The 25,482-nt window shown below is 38.9% G+C and overlaps 1 protein-coding gene across 2 annotated transcripts in view; it reads right to left on the bottom strand.

Moving 5' to 3' along the window:
* Positions 1-5,244: 5,244 nt before the first annotated feature.
* The window catches only part of Atp6v0d2 (ATPase H+ transporting V0 subunit d2), a 47,372-nt gene continuing 27,134 nt past the window's right edge, over positions 5,245-25,482 (bottom strand). The window contains exons 3-8 of one of the 2 annotated variants that reach the window (XM_048420180.2): positions 16,866-17,044; positions 13,854-13,933; positions 12,456-12,533; positions 8,444-8,620; positions 7,032-7,106; positions 5,245-5,575 (exon numbers count right to left, since the gene is read on the bottom strand). In XM_048420180.2, the coding sequence (XP_048276137.1) occupies positions 5,414-5,575; positions 7,032-7,106; positions 8,444-8,620; positions 12,456-12,533; positions 13,854-13,933; positions 16,866-17,044 (751 nt within the window). In that variant the 3' untranslated portion in view covers positions 5,245-5,413. Of the gene's footprint in view, positions 5,576-7,006; positions 7,107-8,443; positions 8,621-12,455; positions 12,534-13,853; positions 13,934-16,865; positions 17,045-25,482 lie in introns of both variants that reach the window. The other variant, XM_048420181.2, reaches the window with a different exon arrangement.

The following is a 25,482-nucleotide window of genomic DNA, read 5'->3' as shown; positions in this document are numbered from 1 at the left end:
GGATGCTTTAATATTAGAAAACCTACAAAAGCAAATAGTGTGTGTGTGTTGGGGACGGTGGTCTCAGCAAACATCATAGCCAGCACTGTAACTATCTGCCTGAGACAAGAGGAGAATCCAGTCCCACACAACTTAGTTAGCTGTTGTTGGTTCTACCTTCTAGATGCTGAGGCCAGACAGATCATTTTAGACATGTTTAAGCACAGCACAGTTTTGGAGAAAAACTTCCTAGTGACAATTATCTGAACCCTATGTGCACACCAAAGCTTAAGACATGAGTATATGGAAACTTTGACAAAACGAATGAGTTCTTCCACAAAGATGGGCTCTATAGCCTAAGGGTCTAGGATCTGGTGTGGTCTCAGTCATATAGGTAGAGTAGAGGTAGGGGTTAACCATGCTATAAGGTACATGTGACACCTCCCCCTAAGAATGGGCTCTATTGACTGAGAAGCAATGTTCAAGATAAAGGTTAGGTAGGAAGAGTATGAGATAAACATAATAGTCTCTGGATTCAAGTGTGGCCTGGCCCTATGTATAGCACAGATTACCTATTAAGTACATCCAACCCCAGTCTTCTGGAAAAATGGTATACACATCCCTACCATGGAGACAAGTCTGCGTGTTTAACATTCCTAGTTTCCCTGGTGCTATCTATGAACAGGACCTCATGCCCTTTACAAAATAGAAATGTACAAATTACTGAAAATGTGAAATCACTGCTCAAAACATAAAAGTTGGACTGGGGTGTAGCTCAATGGTACAACACATGTCTAGCATATAATACCAATTGCCAGCACTCACAAAATAAATGTTAATGGTGACTTTCACCATTGAAGAGCAAGTTAGTGTTAATGACTCTGCTATAGTCATGGTTTTGTTCATAAGCCATGTGCTGTGTTATTGTTGTTTGTAAGTAAACCATGGGCCATGCAGTTTGTAAGAAAGCCATGTGCATTTATTGTTTTAAGAAAGTCACATGCATCTTATAATTTTTAGCTAACCAGTCTTGCAAGGCCTGAAGTCAGCTATTATTGAAGAACTCCTACTATACTTTCCATGCAGTCAATGATTATAGGTTTTAAAACGGCACTTGTGAATCTGGTAGACTCGACATTGTCTGAGGAGAATCTTCTTTGTTAAACACTGATGCCCACAGTGTTCTTATGTGAACTTTCCTATTTATTCTCTTTCCTCTCTAAAAATACTTTTCTTTCCCTACTATAAGTATCCGGGCATCATCTTTGTTGAGCCATTCTCTAGTGGGTTGGTTGGACTTCAGTTAGCAGTCGAGCTCTTAGTCAGTGGTAGAACCGGAAACTACATCACAAGGTGACTGAGGACTGGAGAGCAGGTGGGAAATAATTGATGACAGCGCAGACGGAATAATGAAGATATGAAGAAGAAATGATTTAGGAAAGAAGATTTGGCCCTTAATATAAGCTTTACATTTTCTTTTTGTGTATATATAAGACATGTTTTGTGGCTATGTATATTGTCATCCAAAATGACATCAAAAGTCCAGGACTCAACTATTGTAGAGTATAAAGGATAAAATCACTTAGAATGATGTCCTCTGATAAGGTTATATATACTTCCTAGAAATGTGTGTGTATGTGTATACTTCCAAACAGAAAAAAATGTCTAAAATAAATCATAATATTATTATCACAATAAGGAGAATTTTGGTGAAAGTAACAAGGCCAAACAGATAGCTACAGCTGAATTGTAACCCAATACATTTTATGTCTTTCTTTCCTGTGGATCTAAAACATTACCTACAACATTTCAAAGTGATAATCCCGAGTGTTAGTATTAAAGAAGTCTTTAGAGCTGATCAGCACGCATGCAGTCACCACTGTCCAAAGGTTTCTCTCATTCTCCATGTTGTTATACTGTCACTATGCTGAACAGCTGGCAAGATGGGGTGCATTATGCTGGTTGTTTCAGACTGGTTAACTGAATGCCTCCATTGCTGAAAACACTATTCTTAAGTCAAGTTTACCAAGATTCAGGCCAACTCAACTGTCTCATTCTTTGTTGCACATTCCTGAAGCACCAGAACACATTAAACAAATGATGGTGTTTCTTTTTAGATGTTCAGTAAATGTCTTAACTGTGCAACTACTAAACCTCACTCCAGTCCTAACAGGTTCCTGAACACAGATTGGAAAGAAGTCTTGTAAGATCATGAAGACAATGCTAAAAGAAGCAAGGAGGGACAAGGTATGAGCAGTATGCAGAAGGAATGAATCAGTAAGTAGGAATGGCTGCTGATTGGAAGGTATCTGGGGAGTGGAATTCACTAGACTATACTACTCCAAGATGAGGTACAACAGATGACAAAGATGGAAACTAAGAGGTTAATGAAGTATTGGAAACAGGATAGGGAAAAGAATGGTGAAGGTGACAGCTTCAAAAACAGAATAAATCAGGTGTAGTGGCATATTTTTGTAATCTGAATACATGGATCTAAAGGCACAAAGACCAAGGGCATGCCATAGATCCATATCAAGATTGTCTCAAGACAAACACAAAGATAGAAATAAAAAGCCTACACAGTCAGTCAAAACCCATCATGTAGAAGAGGAAATAAATTATTGTTTCCTTGTTTGTTATGGTTCAGTTTCTTTTTAAGATTCAAGACAATCTACAACTATAAGCCCCTATAAAATAAAATAAAACAATAGGTTACATATGTCCAATATCTAATGGCATAGAATAAGTGTTTCCATTTCAAAAATGAAGAACAGGAGGCTATACAAGAAATACTGAAACCCAAAAGGGAAAATGCCAACCACTGTTTCCCCATATCCACCATCTGGGGCTCATGATAGAATAATCTGGGTTCCAGTGGCCTTTGGCATTCTTGCTTCTCCCATTCTGTTGCCTGCAGTACCTATGATTTCTCTCTCTCTCTAACCGGTTTCACTCTGTGTCTATAACTTACTTCAGTAGATATCCCATAATATCCCTGGCATCTACAACATCCTAGAACCCCCATTACAGCTTGGCCTTTATCTTCCTTTCACACAGTTGTCTCTCAGAACTTCCTTGTGGGGGATATAATCCTGACAAGTATTGCTTGGCCTTAGAAGGTTTCTACATCCTTGGTGCAAGACTCTCTGGCTCCATCACTCTGACATATTTCATGCATGCAAACTGATTTCTCCTAGCTTAAGAAGTATCATGCCTCCCAACCTCTGTTCCTTGGTTGCAGTAGTCTCTCTGTACCTTTGAGACTGAACCTGAAAAAAAGCAAAAATAACAAAAAGAAAACTCAAACAGTTCCCCAGGGAATTTGTTTTGAGTGTAGAGTCCCTTCAGTTCTTCTGGCATTCCCAACTCATACATGCTCCTTTCAAATTAATTTTCACAGATGAGATCCTTTGACCAGTTGGGTCTTGCCCTCAGGTCACCTTTCTCTTGTCTTAAGGCAAAGCAAGAGGACTCTCTTTAATAGTGCTAATCTTTTTAGCAAATATAGCAAATATACACCTATCTTGTCTGTTATTTCAAATTTGCTCATACTACTTTTTACCCTGAGTGCATGTTTTCATGTCTTTCTGTTCTTGTTGCTTTCTTTCATTGTAGACTTTGATAAAAGCAATGTGTAGTAACCACAACATGGTCTGCGTGTTATTCTGTCCTAAAATTTCTTCTACCAAATAAATGGTCAGTTCCCTTTGAATTCAGCTTCTGTCAAGTTTTCATGACACAGGCAGAATACAGCTAGATTCTTTAACAGAGTATCACATGAACTTCTTCTAGCTGAGTACTCACTAGAGTGCCTCAGAAATCTCATGAGATGTGACTCTACAGTTTAGATTTCTCTTAGCATTCTGCTTTTTCAAACTCATATCAGAATGGTCTATTAAGCACTGCTTAGAACATTCCAGGGCTATGCTAATCCATAACTTCCCAAATTGATTTCTCACAAAACCAACTTTAAAGGCCTATGAAACACATAAAAGTTTATCTTAGCAACTTTAGTATCAGTTTTCTGTAGTAGTTACTTTGTTGTGTTGCTGTTACAAAAATACTCAATGAAATGACTTAGAGAGGGAAGGGTTTATTTTAGCTCATGGTTTGAGAGAACAGTACACCATTGTTGAGAAGATGTGGTGGCATGAACGTGAAGCACCTGGGCAGATTGCATCTGCAGTCAGGAAGTAGGCACTTGATTTTCTTCTCAGTCCAACAAATCATTATTTTTCCTTATACTTATAAATGATTTTTTCTGCAGAAAAATGTTGTGCTTTTTAAAAATGTATTCCATTCTAGATAGTGTATTTATATACTTTGTTAAGTATGCTTATACAAAGAATGTTCAAATTATCTTTGTAAGTTTCTTTAAATTTTATTTTCACAATTTTTTGTGTATGTGTGTATTGCATATATAAAGGTTAAAGGTAATCTTGCAGTACTAAGTTCCTTCTACCATGTGAACTCCCAGGGATTGAACTCAGGTATAGGACTGACAGCAAGCTCCCTTATCTGCTGAGTCATCATGTTGACTGCACATGCTTAATTCTTGAAGCATAGTAAATACAGACTATATCTAAGAACACTTTTTCTATTTAAAGAAAGATTGGGAACAAACTTAGTTATTTTCTTTTTTCTGAGCAGCTCTTTCCACTGGTTCCAGGCTTTATGAGGCAATCATACTAAATCTGTGACTTTTTTTCTTCTGAAGGAACAAAACATAATTAGTGGAATGTTCTTCTTAAATAAAGTGTGACAGAATCACAGGCATAGATATGTATAGATTTTGTTTATCCATCTGTCTCTGTCTGTCTCTCTTCTGTATATTTGTATATAATGTGTGTGTGAGAAGAGAGAGAGAGAGAGAAAGAGAGAGAGAATCTAATTTATTAACATATTTTTAGCAACACTAACATCTTGGAAATCTGTCTTTCCCAGGCTTATCAATTCCAGTGCCTTGGGAGTAAAAGAAGGCAACATTATTTACCAAACGTGGTGTATGATGGCTACACACAGCCTTGGATTTTTGTGAATGCATGGAAAAAGTGAACAGCTAACCAGTAGATCAGACACTCAGTGTTTGAGCTTGGTGAGAAGAATAGAAAAGGAAGAGTGAAATACTTGTTTAGGTATGATTCTAACATAACTAAATGAGAGTATGAAAAATGCTATCAAGTCAATTAAAATGAATGTGTAGGACCAGTGAGCAATGAGATATAAACATGAAAATATGATTAAGATTTGCTGAAAATAAGAAAGTACTACTTAGTTTCAGTTTATTGGGCTTCCAGGGAACATACAATTCATGGAAAGGAGAAATGACTTACTTTTGTATGATCTAGATAATGTAAGACACAATCACTTTTTCTTTCTCAATAACTTCTTTTCAACATGTATAATTTTCTGCATTTGAGGTCTCGTTACTGGTTTATAAAATTGGAATGTAACTATTGATTTTAGTTCGATGTCTCTGTGAGATGCATTCTGCTATCCACACAATATTTCTCATCTCTTGCTCCTTCAACTTTACATATGCATAAAACACACCATAGTGGAACTGCCTGTTGAATGCCAGAACATTCATTTCCACCTAAGAAAAGAGAAAGATGACATGGACCATCAGTTTGTTTAGGACACACTACATTTATGAAGTAATAAACAAACTAGAAATGAGTTCTGCTTGTATGGTGCTTATTTATTTTTAAATAGTGTGTAAATTAGAACAAAAGTGGGTGCAGAGGTGACTTAGCACATCTAAATGAAGTGTCACATGGACAAATATAGAAGGTATCAACTTAAAAAGTAAATTTATGAACTCACAAGACAAGCTTCACATTATAGTGCTGATAGCAGAAAGGTGTGTTTAGGGAATGCATGTTTAACTTTTTATTATTTTTTAATCTGGCTTTCAGTTGGTGGGCTAGCCTAATTTAGGTAAAATACTCCTTCTTGGTCACAACTTCAAAAAATTTGAAGAGACAATTAAGGCTGTCTGCCTCTCAGGTCAGTGTGACAGTGTACTGGAATTCAGACTGACACTGTCAGCTTTTTGAGGTGCTCTGTTCCCACAGTTTGTGCAGTTGCATTGCTTTGTTCTGCAAAACTAAGCAAACAAAAGGAAATTAAATTCCCTAAAAACTAGAATAAAGTTACAAATTGAAGTTGTTCACTCTTCTCCATCTTGATATTAAGATGGAAAGAAAGTAGGAGAGAGAGGCAGTTCGTTCTTCTGCTCTGCAACTCTAGGCAACACAGTGAGATGCAGAGGCTGCTCTGTTCTGTACAGCACCCTTTGTGATGCTGGTACAGCCTTGTAGCTTTTTTAAGATCCCTAATACATTGGATTATTTGCTTTTTTTCCATTTTTTTCCTATGAAAGCAGGCTGTTGGAAAATGCCCGATGTCTAGGTGCAGGAAAGTTCCCACGCTGCATACAGTGACATCCCAGCTCTGAAGTCTGGTTCTTTATTAATGTCAGTCATGATTTACATGAGACAATAGTTTCCGTCAAGTAGATATACTAGAAAAAAAGTCTCTAGATTTGTGGAAACAAACTTGATTAGGAAAAAACATAATTTTCTAAATTAAATAGACAGTAACTAAGGACCTGACTACAACTGATTAAATAATCTGCCTTTTTTTAGAGAAAGGGAATAATTTAGGCTCTGAATTTCCCACTTAGGTATAGTTGTGCCTGCATTTTAACAAACGGTAAGCCCTCCTGCAGGTAACATAGATTAGGGTATGTGAAGAACCAAGTAAGTTTCTGTGAGGATACTCTTGCTTTTCTTTTGTAGTAACTAACTATGGAAAAGCTACTTTTTCTAAAGCTTTTACTAAACACACATTCTGCACAGGACAATTTATGTGAGACTATATATGGGCTGCAGGGGTCTGACCCTCTAAGAAAGTGACACTACACAATGTTAACTGAAAAGCATCAGTTGTCTGAAGAAATATATATATATTTCCAAGCAAAAAAAATATTTAAAGCCTATGATAACAACAAAAGCATATAAACCTTAATATTTCCACTTCTGCCGTACCTCTCGCTCATAGAAAACATCTTCCAATGTCTTTCCCCCAGGGCCACCTACAGCCTCAAACAAAGACTTGTAAACCTTAAAAACAAAGACAAGAATTTAAATGTAAAAGATATTTCATTTCTTGCAAATTTATATAAATACATTTTCTTAGAAATATAGATATTGGTGTGTGTGTGTGTGTGTGTGTGTGTGTGTGTGTGTGTGTGCTTTAAAAAAATTTGTACAGAAGGCCTGAATGCCTTTGGTCATGTCTTTCACTTCCTGACAACTCCATCCTCCCCCAAATCCAAATAAACAAAGAGATTAATGGATTTTTTACTTTCTCACTTGTGATCTGAATGGGTCACAAGTACAAGGAAAATGCTATATTTTTCCTAATATACATTGTCATTTTCACATATGAAAGCATTGGGCTTAGTGAACCCTTGCAGTTTGACCAATATAGGTTGGTGGAGTCCTTGAGATGACACCTGATATATCTCATGGAATTTCTTGTAGAAAGAGTGAAAACTGGGGAGAAGCTTAAATTTTAACATTATACTAAAGTGTTGCCCACAATCATAGATGAAAGTCTAAGAATGTTTATAGATACTGTTTGCTGGCTGTTTTACTGGAAGGATTTGGAAACCTACAAGGAAACACCAGGGTCACTCTTAAACTGAGGAAGTGAACTTCAGGATATACATGTGACTACCCACAAAGTTGAGGAAGTGAATCTGGGGGAGAAGAATAACCATGTGTGAGGAACTCCAGCCTGTCTTAGAGTACCGAAGGCAGGAGGAGGTAAAGCCAGTGAGCAGTTCCCTTCCTCTCCCAGTTTCTGCCACTCAGCAAAGGGGTTGGGAAAACCCATATATATCCCATATTCTCCCGTAGTCCCTATAGGTGTTCTGCACTGACTCTGCTTCCCCAGTGGGTATTTTTTAAAATTTTTTTATTGAACTATTGATTTTCTCCACTCCCTCCTTTTCTCCCCATTCCCCTTCTACCCTCTTCCCTGAGCCCCATGCTCCCAATTGACTCAGGAGATCTTATATTTTTCTTCCAGTGGTTATTTCAAAGAAAGATTGAGGTCGGGTTGTTTTATGTAACTTTGACATGAACTCTCACTTCCAGGAACTTGTCCCAGCCTCTTGGGGAAGTTGCTTTATAAGGTATTTCAAGACATACGCAGTAGATAACCACTCCTGGGAGAATTTAACAAGGGCTTTCTTGGCAGGATCTTAAAAGATGCCAGCCAGCTTGGCCTAGAAACTTGAAGTGTTTCTCTGGGAAGCATAATTACAGAAAGAGGCATTGCTTGCTGCCATCTGGATATCAGTTTGGATGAGGTGTCTAAATGGATGTGTGAGCTTCTAAAGGGCCCATGCTGAAGTAATGCAAGGACTCAGGGTGCTGGGGAAATCACTTACTCCATAATTATCTGCTACTCTCTTCATCTGCTCAAAGTCTTCAGCTTGAGCTAACAACTGCAGTCCCTCAGGATAGAGCTTGCCGCAGGTGGGGAAGAGGGTCTCCCTGTCTTCTTTGCTCAATTCAGTGCCAAATGAGTTCAGAGTAATGATTAAAGCACGCCTGTCAGCCTCAAACTGAAAGTGAAAGGCATGAAAACAGCAAATTCAATAGTCTTTTACACCACATGCTACATGCAGAATTGCATCTCTGAAGTGATCTGCTTTCTATGTTTACTTACAATGTAGGCATGTCTTACTAATGTCCCTTTATCTTCCCTTGAAAAGGTGTAATTTGCTGGGAGAGATTTCCCAGCCCTGTGATGGCCTATGACTCCTGAAACCCCACCAAGGTTAATTTCTCAGGTTCCCCGCAACAAGTTCCTTGCATGTTATGCTCACATAGGTCACAAGAGTAATGAATGTGTTTTCCATAAAGGTGGTAAGAATACCACTAAAGTAGACACAGGGACAGAATAAGGCAAAGCAAGTAAACATGTCTGCCAAGGTGTTTGAACAACAAAAATATGCAACACTACATGTTACTAACCCCTTTTAACTGTTCCTGTCACTATTGTTGGTGTTATTGTTTGTGATGCTGAGGAACCAATGTTAGTTCCTGCCAAGATGGCCAGGCTGCTTCAGTTACACGACCCATGTACCCCTTAAAAGTGTCCCTCTGTCACAGTTCTCTCTTGCCTCTCTGTCTATCTGCCTGCCTTTCTCACGTCTACACTCCGAGTCAGCCTTTTGCTCTTTTACTATCCTCCTCCCCTTCTCCCAATAAACCTCTTGCATTAACTCTGCTGTAGGTGATGTATTTGTTCTTTTAGTGGCTGGCATACCTTGGCAGGGTCCATCAAAGGAACCCACTTCACCACGTTTTATTCTTTCATCCAATCCAGGGCCTCATGCATGTCACATCAGCTCTACCATTGAGCCACATCCCTATCCCTATTTGTTTTTATAGAATTAGGTGTCATACTACAGACCATCTTTGTTTCATGGTTTGGTGTGTGTGTGTGTGTGTGTGTGTGTGTGTGTGTGTGTGTGTGTGTAATGACCTAGCATTAAATGACCAACCTCTGATTCTAAGAATCTCTGTAGCTAAAAATCATGTGGCTTGGGGTGACTTATCTTCCTTGTAAGGTCTTATTCTTCATGATCCTTAAGTAGGTCAGTGTATACTGATGACTATTACTGAACACCATAGGCTGCTGAACTCCTACTCCATCAGTCCTGTTTCCAATAATCATGCTATCTTTCTTGAGATTTCGTTCCTATTCCTTTGTTCTCCATGTTTCTGCTATCTCTCAGTTTTCCTTATATCCTCATTAAATATTCCATCGTCCTCTATTCTTTTTTATCCTGAAATACATATCTGTATATATTCCTTATATATGTATATAAATATCTAAACATATATTTACCTTTAACTCACTGAGTTTGTGCTCCCCATATATGAATGGGTATGAGGTCATTCACCAGATTCACCCATTCCTACCACACCACATCTTTATAGAAAAGTAACTTTTCTCCAGCAGCCACATCAGCCACCAAGAGCTCTTCAGTAGGGGTTGGGCCTCAAGCACTCTTCTCTATTGCACCCTGGGATTGGACGTTGAGATGGTCCCATACAGGTTACCCATACGTAAGCACAGCTGCTGTGAGTTGTGTGTGTGTGACAGCCATGTCATGTCCAGAGGAAAGCATTTCACCGCACTCCTCACCATCTACTAGTTCTTACAATCTTTCCTCTTAGGCCCCTTTTCTCTCCCTCAAGGGTCCCTCCTCTTCTTATCCTAAATATTGGTGGGCTCAGGAATCCTTCCTCAGGTCCCTGAAGTACTTTATTCTTCCTATGTCCTTCTAACATCTATCTCTGTACTTTTACTTTTTCTACTCTTAATTCTTGGAAGAGTCCTGTCTTTTTTATTTACTTTTCATTTTTGGAGTCAATGCTCATCACACAAGAGTATTCTAACTATCTACTGAATCTAACAGAACAGCCTGACTGATTTCATCACTTTTGAATTCTTTACAATATTTCCTACAGTGGTGATACTTGAAGTTGTGACTCAGTAGCTTTGACAGCAGCGAAAGTTAAAAATGCAGACTCACAAACCACAGTCTATAGTTAAACCTACTGAACCATACTCTGCCTTTTAAGAAGACTCCAAGGCTGTTCACCAGCACAAGAAAGTTGGAAAGAATAACTAGGAGCTGTTCTTCATCACTTTCCACACTTACTAGCTAATAACAAAGCCAGGCTTGCAACAGCTCTACTGGAACACCTCTGTTAGAACAGGTGTTTCTTATCATCAGGAGAGAGTGCATTTCCACTGGTCCTTTTGATTGCTCTCAGGGGACTTATGGGTGAGTCAGAAGCAGGGTAGCTTTATTTGGAAGCAAAGGCAGTTACATTCTGGCTCCTTCATACAGCCAATCCTGTAAATCATTTTAGAACTTCCAAGGGTAAGAGAAGAACTGCAAATGGATTGTTCATGGCAATAATAATCCTTGAAATGAAAGATAGGGTAGGATAAGTAACATGTAGATAGCTGTCCCAGATATTCTTTGGTATTTTCTAGTTGTAAGATGTTAGAATTTTAAGAAGGGAAATATGACAGGGTAGGCAGCATTACAGACATCAAGTTAGCAGAGGCCATGCCAGAGGAGATTGTTGCAGTAGGAAACACATGATTCATTTGTAGGATGGTTACACCTTAAACACCTAAGGAAGCCACCGTAAAGTTGGATGGATAGGTAGATGGGGAGACACCAGGAAGCACATCACATGCCAGGTTAAGGACAGATGACTCTAACTGACTATAATGGATTAGCCAAATAATCCATTCATTTCCCATGCCTTGCTTTTGTAATAACTTATTCCTTAGCTTGTAAGCGCAAGTTTCATTCCATATGTCTGCATACCGAAATGCTCCCTGCACTGAGAGGGAAGGGTGTTCCCATCAAAAGCTCTCTTTATCACAATAAGTGCTTCTGTATCCATCCTACTTGAATATGTTTTCTTGTGAATACATTTTATGCTTTAATGTTCTTTGTTCCTTTTGTCTGAAGGCTCTTGGTATGATGTGTACCCTTACAGTGAACTCCACTCTAGCTTAAAATGTTTAAATATATTGTTCTTTGAGCACTCTTAAGCACAGTCTGGCACAGCATTCCTTTTATTTTTCAAGAGTCTTGGAAAGCCACTGAGGGATGCATGTTAAACACTAAGTGGAATCTGTGCGCTGGGGTGAACTCTAGCCTCTCTTGATGTCCATCCCAATTCCCATGCACCTGTGAGTCAATCTTCTGTCAAGAGGACCTCTGAGCATGGGTGGGTTCTGTGGTGATAAATAGAAAATTTAAAAAGGGGTCTTGACATTAATTGCAGAAAGAACAGTGATGTATGACAGTCCCACACATAATCAAATTCCTGTTCTTGGTGCAATTTGAACTATATTCTTTCTGCTCAAAGCTGGAGTGGTGGAGAACTGTTTAGGTAGCCTCAGTTTTAGGCTTTTATAAGGATCATGTCATGAATAGAGCTTTAACGGACTGTGGGTCCAACCTACAGAATATTCCTGCTGTTCAATGTTCCTTTGTTGGAGGGAGTTTGAGCAGATATTATGAAAATATTCATAACCTACTAGTTGTTAGTAGTATAAATTGTTTAATGAATTGTAACCTACTTTCTACATATCCATCAACAGGAATCATAACCACACATTTATAGTCATTTTGTCTGATTTGGCAGATATGGAATTCAAAGTCCCATATATTTTAGGAAAGTATTCAATCACTGAGCACAATGCTGGCTTCCAAGAAAACACTTCCTTAAGACACCAAATGATGTTGCTTATTGAATTTTCAGATAACTTCTGAGATAAAAAAATACAACAGGGTTAAAGTAAGGACAAGTATGCAAACTCATTTGACAAAAACAGAGCCAAAAGGTCCTTCTTACCTCAAGAATGGGGCACATAATTTCTGCTGTGACATCACCATGATCCTTGCAGAATTTGTAGAATGCCTCAAGGTAAGACTTGAAAGAAAGAAGATTATAAACCATGAAATGAATAATTTCCTTCTAGAAATGTCTAGGTCATCTTTTCATAGCATATGAAATGCTCTAATGGAAACTGAATTGTTTCTAACATAGGAGATATTTCATAGTAAATTTAATAGAGATTTAGTATACCTGTGACCCGGACTAAAGAGAACTCAATAAAAGAACAAAATTACATTTGTTACAGTGTCTACTTACATAATATGCATTTATGTAGTTAACTCCAGTTATTCCAACAAGAGTGCCAAGCACTTTGCTGAACTCTGCAAATGATTTAGTAACTCTGATATTAAATTTCATAAGACACATTGGTTTTGACTATGTGAATATATTGAAAAACAGAGCCTAGGTTGTCAGTTTAGACTGCCTGGGTTTGTATTCCAGCTCTAATACTTAACTAACTCAATACTAAGTTCCTTCTGCCAAGGAAACCTCATGTCTCTTCATCTCTCATGTTTATAAGAGGAATAAGAATTGTACAAATCACAGCTTTGCTTCTAGACTGAGCGAGTTAAGGCCCATGAACGGCTGAGAACACTCTGTTCTCTTAGTTACATCTCAGGAGTGTCTCCTTTCAAATGTCTCTTTATAAAACAAACAAAAAAAATTGCCTATAATGAAATACTTTTGAAAGGACTATGTATTTGAGCTTAATACATTATATTAAGTATATATATATGTATATATATACTTTATATATACATATATGTAGATATATAAGTATATATATATGTACTTTGTATATATAAAGTATATAAAGCATTAATATACTTTATGAGAGTGTCCACTGGAAAACTTTTCTTGCCCTATAGTACACAGTCTGCACTAATGGTGGCAACAGAATTCAGACACTCTGGCAATCATGCAGTGGCACGTATGACATTGTGTCAACCAGTTGGTAATGCTGGCATAGGTTTAAAATTACATGGACAGATTAATTTTAAGATTCAAAGTTTTATAACAAGATTTACAGCATAGATAGATACTATAAAAGAGAATGCCTATTGTCTGTGCTGCTTGCCTATGATATGGTTTTTCCCACAAATTTATCTGCCTATCTACCATCATCTAACCAACACATTTTGCATTTCAGGCATTGTACATAGAGCAAAGGATAGAAGAAACTGACAAGCATGCATATAGCTAAAATGACCCCAAACAATAAAAACTATGTTCCAAATATACATCACTTCATAATTGCAGAAGCTGGCCAATGGGCAAAGTAACTTTGATAATAAAGAACTCCAATATGTTATGTTGTGTAATCAAGAAAAATACATATGGGAGAACAATTACCTTGTATAGTTTATTGCGCAGTAATTCAATATTCAGTTCATTGAGAGTATTTTCAGACATACAATCTTGGAAGAATGGAGCTGAAAGCAAAAGAAAATGAATCACAAGCCAGACTACAAACTGTAGGAATTAAGTATAGCACCACCACCGTGTACTCACTGCTAATGAGAACTCTGTGGAGTAGCAGTCCACACTGGGTAAGGCAAATATTGATAAGGATGATAAAAGTTGTTATTCATTAAGCATTCACCATGTGTGAACCTTAGGCACTACTTGTACCAAACAATGGATTCACATTAACTTATTTAATTTTCACAACCTTGGAAACGATCATTTAAGACTTGCTTACTTTTTACAATTCCTTCCTTATACCCTAACACAACCTTATAGTAATATTTACCACCTGCAACCAAATTTATACCAGGCACACTGTTTTACTAAAATTATGTTTAAATTCACTTTCAAAACTGTTAGGATTTGAAATGAGGAAATTGGGGAAAAAGTAAGTTGCCCAAGTCATTATACTAGGACCTTGCAAAGTCTGGCTTCAGATTCACAGCTCACTCATTCCAGACTCACTTTGTTTCCACCAGGCTGCACTAGCTACGCCACAGATCTTAAACGTGACATAGCACACCCCTGCCTTTTGTTTGTTTGAAGGGTAACTATTTTGGCTCAGAGTGTGGGCTCATGGGTAGAGCAGATTCTTAGCATGCAAAATACCCTATGCTTAACCCTGCTCCCCCATATTACTTTATTTTAATTTTTATAATTTTTATACACCTGAGTGTTTACTTCATGTATGTCTGCACCACAAGTATTTCCAGTACTTGCAGAGACTAGAAGAGGTTGCTGTGTCCTCTGGAACCGGAGTTACAGGTAGTTTGAACCACCACGTGGATTCTAGAGATTGAACCCAGGTCCTCCAAAACAGCTGCTAGTGCTCTTAACCACTGAAGCATCTCTCCAGCTCCTGGTCCCCAATTTAAAATGAAAGCTATTTTGCCCATGGTCAGTAATGAATTGCTACCATCTAGAATTCTGATGGCAGTAATAATGCTTGAAATTTTTCCCATTAACATTTTGAACAATGACATTTTTATCAGTGGTAAGTTATAATGAAATTAAGTCATTTCATAATTGATCTAGATAAGTTAATAGAGGCTCTCAACTAGCTCATAGCAATGACATTTATAAACTTCTTTAAACAAAATGCTCCCTAGCTATGACCTGAATTAAATAAAAGTTTAATATGAAAGGATAAGGAAAACAGAAAGGGAACCTAGTTTGAGAATGTACAAGTTTATCATTTAATTGCTATATCCTGGTAGAAAGCATATGGATTTGGTGGTTGGGATATGAGCTCCAGTCCCTTCCTTAATTTGAATGGCTTGTAAATGACTGAGATCAGATTGCTTCACATGTCTTTATCTGAGAGATGAGAAAGCAAGGTTAGATGATTTTTCTGTGTATGTGTATATTTGTATACATATTATTATGTACGTGGATGCCGTCCCCCCACACACAAGTAGAAGACAGAGGACACCTTAGGTACCATTCCTTAAGACGCATCCACCTTGTGTCTTGAGATAGGATCTCTCTCCCTGGCCTGGAGTTTGCCAAATAGGCCCAGGTAGAGGTCCATCAAGTCCTATCTAGTGCTGGCATTAGACAAATGTGCGACAATACTTAGTTTTTTTCTTACAAGGTTCTGTGGCTCAAACTCAAGTCCTTATGCTTGAAAGAAAAGTTCTTTACCAACTGAGCCATCTCCCTAGGCCTAGATGATTCTTTTGATATTGTTTGTTTTTATGAAGTAGGGTCTCTCTGTGTAACAAACTGATCTTGGGTTTGCCAACCTCTTTCTTTAGTCACCATGTATGTGCCACCATGCCCAGCTCAGATGTCCTGTCAGCAACTATGAACCTGTATAGTATAAAACTGCTTTCATAAAAATGTTTCATAATGAAGGTACATTTTCTAATACTATGCTAACATGCACAGGCCATTTTATAAATAAGTATCCATACTAGATGTAAAGCAAAGGATAACCAGATTACAACTCACAGTACTAGAGAAACTAGGTACCAAGGAGGATCCTAAGAGGGATGTATGGATTACCCTGGGAAGGAGAAATAGATGAGATCTCGTGGGTAAACTGGAGGCAGGAGGTGGGACAGTAAAGAGGAGGAAACCGGGCATGAGAACATGGGGAATGGGATGGTCGAGCTGGGGAAGGGACAGAGGGGGAAAACAATGAAAGAGGTATCTTGATAGAGAGAGCTATTATGTGGCTAGGGAGAAACCTGGTGCTAGGGAAACTCCCAGGAACCCACAAGGATGATCCCCAAGTAAGATTCCTAGCAATAGTAGAGAGGGTACCTGAACTAGCCTTCCCCTGTAATCAGAATGGTGAATACCCTAACTGTAATCATAGAACCTTCATCCAGTAACTGATGGAAGCAGATGCAGTGATCCACAGCCAAGTACCAGGCCAAGCTCTAGGATTCCAGCTGAAGAGATGGAGGGGGAGTATATGAACAAGGGGGTGGTGTCAAGATCAAGATGAGGAAATCTACAGAGAACTGAACCAATTTTGAGGGAACTCATGGCCTCTAGATGGGCAGCTGCGGAGTCTGCATGAGACCAAACTAGGCTTTCTGCTGAGGGAGATAGTTGTGTAGCTTGATCTATTTGAGGGGACCCTGGTAGTGGGATCAGGATCTATCCTTGGTGCATGAACTGACTTTTTGGAGCCCATTCCCTGTGGTGGGATGCCTTGCTCAGCCTTGAAGCAGGGGGTAAGACTTGGTCCTGACTCAACTGAATGTAACCAGGCTTTGTAGACTCCTCATGGAAGGTCTTACCCTTTTACAGGAGTCGGTAGGGGAAGGCAGGGTGGGGGAGCAGGAGGAGGGATAGGAAGGGCAATTGTGACTGGTGTGTAAAATGAGTAAGAAAATTAAAATACAAAAGAAAAACAAATAAAAACAAAAAAATAAGTTTCCATACCTAATGGCGTTTCAACCAGCACAGCCTTGAAGAGATCTGAGGTGGTCTCTGCAATGTTGACTGCTTCCATCTCTGTGAAACGGCCCAATGGGTGACACTTGGCTAGAACTTCTTTTACAGACTTCTTTTGCAATGCCCCATTCATGAGTAGAATTACATTGTCTATCATATAGCTGCATCTGGAATAATATCCAAACATTAGAGAATAATTAACTGGGTGGTGTGGTGATTTGTAGTTGGGCCCTGAAGAAGTCCACAGGTCAGACTCTCTGGAAAATGACATTCAAATTCAAGTTTGAAGAATGAATGGAGTTTTTGACATAAAGCGCTGAGTCCTGGAGGATAGAGGTTTTCAAGGTAGAAGGAAGAACGTCTGAGATAACATACGCACATAGAGTCTGGATCACTGAGGTAGGGCCAAGATTGCCCATGGTAGGTCATGACAGATAAAAGAAGGAGCTTGGGTATTAAGGATATTGGTGAATGCTGAATGTTTCAACTATAGGGAGTGCTATGGTCTATGTGTTTAATATTAAAATGAAATAAAAGGTAAATACATACCTATAGAGTGTGGTGCTTCACGAAAGTTATTTTATTTACTCTCCATAACATCACTGTAATGTTGGTATTATTATGGTTTCCATTTTCTAACTGAGGAACCTGTGGCCCAGATAGATGCAAATGTAGCCCATGATAACAACTACAGCTAACAAATAGGACAGCTGAGAACCAAACTCTGGCAGTTTGCTTCAAGGACAGTACTTTTTAGTCCTTGCACTACTCTGTTTTCAGTGTTTAGGACCATGAGTAAACTGGGAAGTTTTTGCTTGAGAAGAGACAATGTGGGAAGAAGACATTTGCAGTACATGTATATTCTGGACAGAATGAGTTTAAGGTGTACAAGAGCTAACCAAGAAAGAGCTAGAAACCCTTAGAAGTGTAAACTAAAGATATCTAGAGACAGGCAGAGGCAGTTTAAAGCTAGAAGACAAAGCCTGAGGGATTAAGATCACTCCCTAGAGAGTATGTGTGCAGGCTAGTTTTATGTCCACTTGATACAAGCTATAGGCATCTGAGAGGAGGGAACCTCAATTAAGAAAATACATCCATAAGATTGGTCTGTAGGCAAGCATATAAGACATTCTGTTGCTTACTGATTGGTGTGGGAGGGCCAGAGTTGGGCTGATGGTCTTGGGTTGCATAAGAAAACAGGCTGAGCAAACCAGTAAGCAGCACTACTCCATGGCCTCTGCATCAGCTCCTGCCTCCAGGTTCCTGTTACATTTGAGTTTCTGCCTTAGCTTCCTCCATGAACAGAGATTCAGAATATGAAAGCCAAATAAACATTTTCCTAGCCTCATGGTGCTTCATCTCAGCAATGGAAACCTTAACTAAGATAGTAGCAAAGAGTTCATTCTGTGTGACCACAGGAGGAACCTGTGATAAAGTGTATGAGGATAAATGGACAGATGGGGGAGAGCCAGGGCAGTAACTCCAAAAAGTTCTAGAAAGTTTTAAGGAGATATTACAGAGTGTCAATGGCCACAGGTTCATTAAGGTAGACACTGACACAGGCTTCCATAGGCTACAGAAACTAAGAGACCATCTAAGCTAGTAAAAGTACTTAGTAGAGTGTGTTTGTGGGAGAGGAGGGGGGAGAGAAAGGCAGAGATGATCAATGTGTGTTTAACTGAACAGGAAACGAGAAGGACAAAGAGAGAGAGCACTTATCACAAGTTGACCTTTTGTTTTATTTTGTTGTTTTTGTTTTTCAAAACAGGGTTTCTCTGTAGCTTTGGAGCCAAGCTGACCTTGATGTAAGGAGAAAATAGGCTTGCATGGGCTGGACATCTTGCAATTTAGAAGGTCAGTATTTGCTTCAGGTGAAAGAGGAGCGGGAATGTGTAATGCCAAGGGGGGAGAAGCAGTGGAGAAAATGAGGTGACAGGTTAGGGGAGGGAAGGGACAGTCCACTGGTGAATGAACAAAGAAACCATGTTTGACAATGGTGGAGACCGCACCACAATAGAGACTTGAAAAATGACACTTTGCAGTGGATTACAGTGAACTTGGATACTGGAAATGCTGTTGCAGGAGCCTGGTGCATGGGTTACATGCTTATTCACCAATTCGTTTTATGGTGGAAAAGTGAGTTTGCCTTGCTGTGGAAAGTCTACAGTCTACCCTACTGAGAATTCTAACTAGCAATCTTGAAGCAGGCAGTTATCCTTCATAAAAAGTTTCTTTGCTCCCCAAACAGCAGCAACAAATTTAGACATTATGAAATTTTAGAATCCACTTTATCTGTTGAAAATGATACTTGCATGGTATTGTTTGTCTAACTGTCCCTTTAGGCTCAAAGGCAATTACCTGACAGAGAATTTCCTACCACTTAATAATCCTTGGTGAGCTTTAGGCCCTTGCTATTCCCCACTGCTCCTCTGTAATATAACAGCACATGTATTCCTGACATTCTGCAGCTTAAGTCAATGCTGTGAGGAGGGTTTGCCTACATGTAATCACCTGCACAGGATGTGGACTGTGTTTATTACATGTTATTATGTTTTTGCTAATACAGAAGTTGGCTTCTTATCACAAAGAGCAAGGGTAGTACCGATTGGTTTGAATTTTATTTCAACTCATTCTTTGAGTAAACTGTTTCTAAAATAGGAACAACACCAGTTCTCATAGCATTGTGTAGGAAAGGAATGATTAGGAGATATTTCTTTCCTGTCCTCCTCCTTCCCTCTTTGACCCCATCACACACAGTACATCAGTACCATCAGCTGTTGGAGGTGGGTGTTGCTCAGAAGATAGATTACTTTCTCCTGCTGTAATATGCATAAAGCTCTGTGGCCATGAATATGGTCGCAAACTTCAAATCACTTGATTATTTACCTAGTTGAAACTCTTGCTTTAGGTAATTTTGTTCACAGATAGATTTAAATAAATTTGGTCACAGATCCAGAATCAGTACCTTCTCCAGCAGGGTAATTTTCACTACTATTCATAGTCTACATCAACCTCCCTGTTCTTAGCCCCTTTCTTAATAGTTTATTCTATGCCTATGATATTGGCATATGAGTAAATCATAGTGTAGTCACTCAATTTCAAAACTACTTTAGATTGTAAAAAATACATTTTTAGGCTGGGTGTGGTGGAACACACCTGTAATGCTAACACTTGGGAGACTGAGGTAGAGGACCAGAAGTTTGAGGTCAAATTTAGCCATAGAGTGAGACAATACTTCAAAAATTATAAGTAAATACTAGTCATTCTAGAGTTTGTATTATGTGGTAAGCATTTTGCAAGTTCTCATTCAGGCCTCCTGACAATTTACTGCCAAGACTTTACAGATCAGGGCACCAAGGCTAGGGCTGGGGAGTATGTGCCTGCAGATAAACCTGATCAAATCTGACAGGAATTTGTTGACAGTGATGTTTACCTGCCTCTCTGTGAAACCTCTTTTTCATTCCAAGTATACACCACTTCCTTAGGTTGTGTATAGCTCCCATACAGCACCAACTGTGGTAAATTAACAACCACTTTCAAAGTCAAGGCTTCAAGTCCTTTATCCAGTTCAGACAAAATAGCCAGCTTAAGCCAGACAATACTTGGAGCATTTCCTTTTGGTCTGAGATTTATTCTCTTCTCTTGTTCTTTCTTTAACTTGTTTAAGAATCCTGAGAATACCTAAAACATATTTTTGTACAAAAATGATTCTGAGCTGGTAGGAAAGTTGCTGAAGATCACTAAGAGTCATAATTCACTGAGTTAGAGAAACTTTCTTTTATGGGAAAAAAAAGTTAATACTTTTGTCATTAACAGAAACTGTGAAATGGCCACCATTTGTTAAATGCTGTGCATGTAAGATAAAAAAAAGCTGAATGCTAAGAAATGTACAGTCAGTGATGATCTCTAGTGTCTATGACCTTGATAATTTGAGGAATACTAATCAGGTGTGGTATAGGGATGCCTCACAAATAGAACCTGTCCTACCAACAGCACAGATTATGGGTGGAGGAAGAGCCACATAGTGTAGCTTCCATTGCATTCTATCATCAGATGTTAACACAGTTTGTCATCTTTGATGTTGACTTTGGTCTTCTGGCTGAGCTAGCATTTGCTGTGTTTCTCCAAAATAAAAATGCACCATCCATTCTTCCCAAGCTCTATCTCTTTAAAGTTTCTACATGTAGCACCCCTGAGAAATAGCAACAATGATTATCCCCCTTTAGCACAGATCATCTACAATAGTTATGGGAATTTTTCTACAAGGGAGTGATGTGTGATATCCTTCTGTATATGTGTTGCTTTATTTGTTGATACATAAAGCTGTTTTGGCCAATGGCTTAGCAGAGCAAAGCTGGGCAGGAAATCAAACTAAGACACACACACACACACACACACACACATATATATATATATATATATATAGAGAGAGAGAGAGAGAGACAGAGAGAGAGAGTAGGCGGAGTCAGAAAGATGCCATGTAGCTGCCAAAGGAGAAGAACACACCTTGGATCTTGGTCTATTGATAAAAGTTTAAGGTTGATTTTGTTATACTACATATGTGTATTTCTGCTCTTGTTTAAGGTGTTGTGTTTGTACAGCTCATTTAAAAATGAATAATAATTAAGAAATACAGATTAATAGGTAGTCATCTATAAAAATCAATCTTTTAGTCATGTTAGTTGGGTTTTCTAAATATACAGAGATATATTTCAGTAGATAGATAATCTTAAGTACTCCAAAGACCTACACAATATGACATTTAAAAGGTTTTAAGAACTTAGACTTTTCTCAACAGTGAGACATGTCTGCTTCTGGTAGTACCAATTACTTCAGAAAGAATGACGGGCATTGAAGAAACCTGTTATGGAATTTGTCTTCAATGTGACAAGACCAGCCATTTGGGCAAGAAACTGCTCTTGCCTGGACTACTTGATGGTATGCTGTATGAACTGGACATATAGGACCCACAGAAATGACTGCTGAACTTGCCTAAAGGTAAGACAGTCCTTCAGGGTTTCTGCTTCATGAAAGAGTCTGCCAGACATTCTGCAGGACACAGAAGAAAATGACTGATAAACCTTGCCGTTACAAGACAAGAGAAGATCTTTACATAAACCTTGCCATTACAAGACAGAGAAGATTTCCTGCTTCATGGAAAAGTCTGTCGGATACTATGGGTTTGTAGGATGCTCCAATGTTACAGAAGAACTTTGGGTGACTTTCCGGCAGTGAGCTGTCTCTGTCAATTCTAGAACTTTGGAAGTTGCTAACAATGCACTTCCTGTTTATTTAGGTAGTATCATATTCTTCTGGGGTCTTTGATAGAGTTGAAGACTAGATGTTTATAATTATAGTTTTCCTTAGTTATGATAAAAACTAAATTAGATATGAAACTTCAGACTTACAAAGGTGGGATAGATTTTTGTTTTCCTTAATTTGCCAAATGTAAATTATAGTTATAATTCTTGCTTGATAACTGCTTTGTGTATGTAATTTTAATATATTTAAGTTAAAACCTTTTGATTTAGACAGAGAAGGGGAGAAGATGTGGAATGTCTTTTTGTATATGTGTTGCTTTATTGATTAATGAATAAAGCTGCTTTGGCCAATGGCTTAGAAGAGCAAAGCAAAGTGGGAAATACAAGTAGAGATATAGAGAGAGAGTAGGAAGAGTCAGAGAGATGCCATGTAGCTGCTGAAGGAGAAGGACACACTGGCTGGAACTTTACTGGTAGGCCACAGCCTCATGGTGATACACAGATTAATAGAAATGTGTTAATTTAAGAGATAAAAACTAGCTAGAAATATGCATGAACCATTGGCCAAACAGTCTTGGAATTAATATAGTTTCTGTGTGATTATTTGGGTTTAGGTGGCCAGGAAACGAGTGAGTGGTGTCTGTTTACAAGGGAGATTTATTCTTTTTCTTTTATTTGTTAATTAATTTAATCACTTGTTTGCATCAATATTGACCCATGGTATTTATTTTATACTGGAATGATAGTTCAATGCTGCTTCTTTTAGCTAGTGGCTCAGATTGTTCCAGTTTTGGCCACTGTGAACTCATTCAGTTGATCTGATGCTCCTTTCACATGCCTGAGTCATTGTGGTTTGGTTCTTAGTACTTCCTCCCTTTCTGAAACTATAAGGTGGTCCAAGCTAATTCTGCACATTTCCTGTTCCAGCTCTAGAATCAGTTATTTCTCCGAGGAAACCTTTAGGTCCTATTCATGAGTTAATACTGCTAGAGCCAATGTCTAGCCACTATTTGGGCTTGCGTAGAAGATATTATTTCTGTTTGACCATCTCAGCTGAGAGAATGAAGTACTTGTGTGTGTTCTAACCAAAGGTTCCATTCTACTATCTTACTTAGTACCTGCCACTCAATGGTATCATCCATTATTAAATCTCAGTTTTAGAGAAATCTCTCATGAGTTTCAAATCTATGGATTTGGGAATATGTTCTTTGTTTCTTATAAACACGAATAATTCTATTATAGATTTATAATGTAAAATAAAATAAATAGGTGCATGCTTTTAAGTTCCATATTGTTTTTCTGAAGATTGAACCAGGCATCAGAGATACCGTGACAGCATCCTGTCATTGAGCTATGCTCCCAGCTGTGATCAGAACTCTTGTACCTCTTTTTGGTGCACATGACCACTCCTTTTCCCACAGGTACCACAGTCACATGAACCACAGAGGCATACAACCCAAAAGCCTCTGATAAGTTTCTCTTCTCTTTGCAATCTCTAGTCTTTGTCAACAGCACTACTGCTTTCACTCTTAAAGCAACAGCGACCTCCTGCCATTAAGGTCAAACATACATTTCCATTCCTGGTATACAGATGTAGGGCCCTGTCCTCCCTGTTCCTTGAGGCCAAAACACAGGATGCAAGTAATGTTTACACTACCAGCTAAGCTTCCTGCTGAGTTCCATCCTTATTTCTGCTACAGCCTGGTACAATAGCCTAAGGGATCTATTTTACTTTAAAATGGTAATTTCTCAACCTGCCTGAAAGAAGCTCAGGGCCCAGGTCCATCTAACCTGTCTGACTTTGCCTTGAACCCTCGACCACCTGCCTGAGGAGAAGCTCCCACAGACGCCAGTTTCCCCAGCCCCCTCTGGGTGGGAGGAGTTTTCCTTTACTGGGGCCAAATGTATTTAACCCTGATCAAGTTGAATAAGTTGGGCATTCTCTTCTTGAGGATGACTGGAACTCTGTATCTGTGTGTGTGCGTCTTGTGTTTCAACCCCTAGGACAATATGGAACTCGTGGGAGGTGGGTGGTGTGAAACGGCGACCCCAACATACAGACACTTTTAAAATTGGTGTATGATTACCTCTTCAGCAAAGGATAAGATAATTTAAAATAAAGTATATATTTTCAGGTAGAGGGCTATAGCCCAGTGGTGGAATGCTTGCCTGGCATGTACCAAGGTCTGGAACGTGACCCTTAGAACTGAAAGGGGAAACATTTTAGAAGAGAGATTTGAGTGGTGGTGGCACACACCTTTGATACCAGCATTAGCAAGACAGAGGCAGGCAGATCTCTGCAAGTTTGAGGCTAGCCTGGTCTGTAGAGCTAGTTCCAGGACAGTAAGGGGTACACAGAGAAACCCTGTCTTAGAAAAACAGAAGAGAGAGAGAGAGAGAGAGAGAGAGAGAGAGAGAGAGAGAGAACAGAGCAGACCTCTGAAGAATGTTCTAGGGGCAGAAATGAGACTTAGTAAGAGGCTGAGAAAAGTGCTAAAAGGAAGACAGTCATCAGAGTGAGTGGGGTGAAGTTGGCAAATGCAAATGCCTGGGTAAGGTGAGCACATGCATTTGGTGGCACAATGGAGCAGGATCCAAGACTGAAGGGGGTGTGTAAACAAGTATCAGAACAGAGGGAAATAGAGCGTACTTTTAAACAAACTTGGAACCATATAACATGAAGGGGCCGACTAGCAAGGGCCATGGGGCAGATTAAAGTAAACCATGCATATCAAAGCGGTTTTTAAATCATAAGATTGTCACATTAGAAAGAGCCAAGACTTGGGAATAGATTAACATGATTCTAAGGCCAGTTCTGCCACTTAAAAACCAGTTCTGAAGCACTCCATTTCCTCAGCTTAAGAATGGAAATATTTATTCAGTTTTGAATAGTTGACCTCAGGATTAGTCATAATAATAAAACACAGGAGAGTGCCTCTAATTAAAGAAGGCTATACACTCTGAGAGGAGATTTTCCTACAAATTGGTCTCTGCAGGTGTGGAAATAGAAAGTGAAAAACCATATCTTTAATATGAAAAATTTTGCAATGTTTATATCTTTTTATTGAGCTGGAGATTTCTTCATATGTGGTTCTACATTTACTTTTAAATAAAAGAACCCTTTCTTTTTTCAGGGGTGTATTAGATTTTTAAAATAGACCAATTCAAGTTCCCATTTCCTCCCCTCCTCCCATTCCCTCCACACACCCTCCCACCCCACCCCCATCTAATCCTCAGAGAGGGTAAGGCACATTGCTTTGTGGAAGGTCCAAGGCCCTCCCTACTATATCTAGGCTGAGCAAGGTATACATCCAAAGAGAATAGGATCCCAAAAAGCCAGTACA

The sequence above is a fragment of the Myodes glareolus genome, chromosome 16 (genome assembly GCF_982192425.1).
Source record: "Myodes glareolus chromosome 16, mMyoGla1.1, whole genome shotgun sequence".
NCBI classification, from domain to species: domain Eukaryota; kingdom Metazoa; phylum Chordata; class Mammalia; order Rodentia; family Cricetidae; genus Myodes; species Myodes glareolus.
Note: the sequence above shows the minus strand (reverse complement) of the source record. Positions and strands in the feature narration are given on the sequence as shown.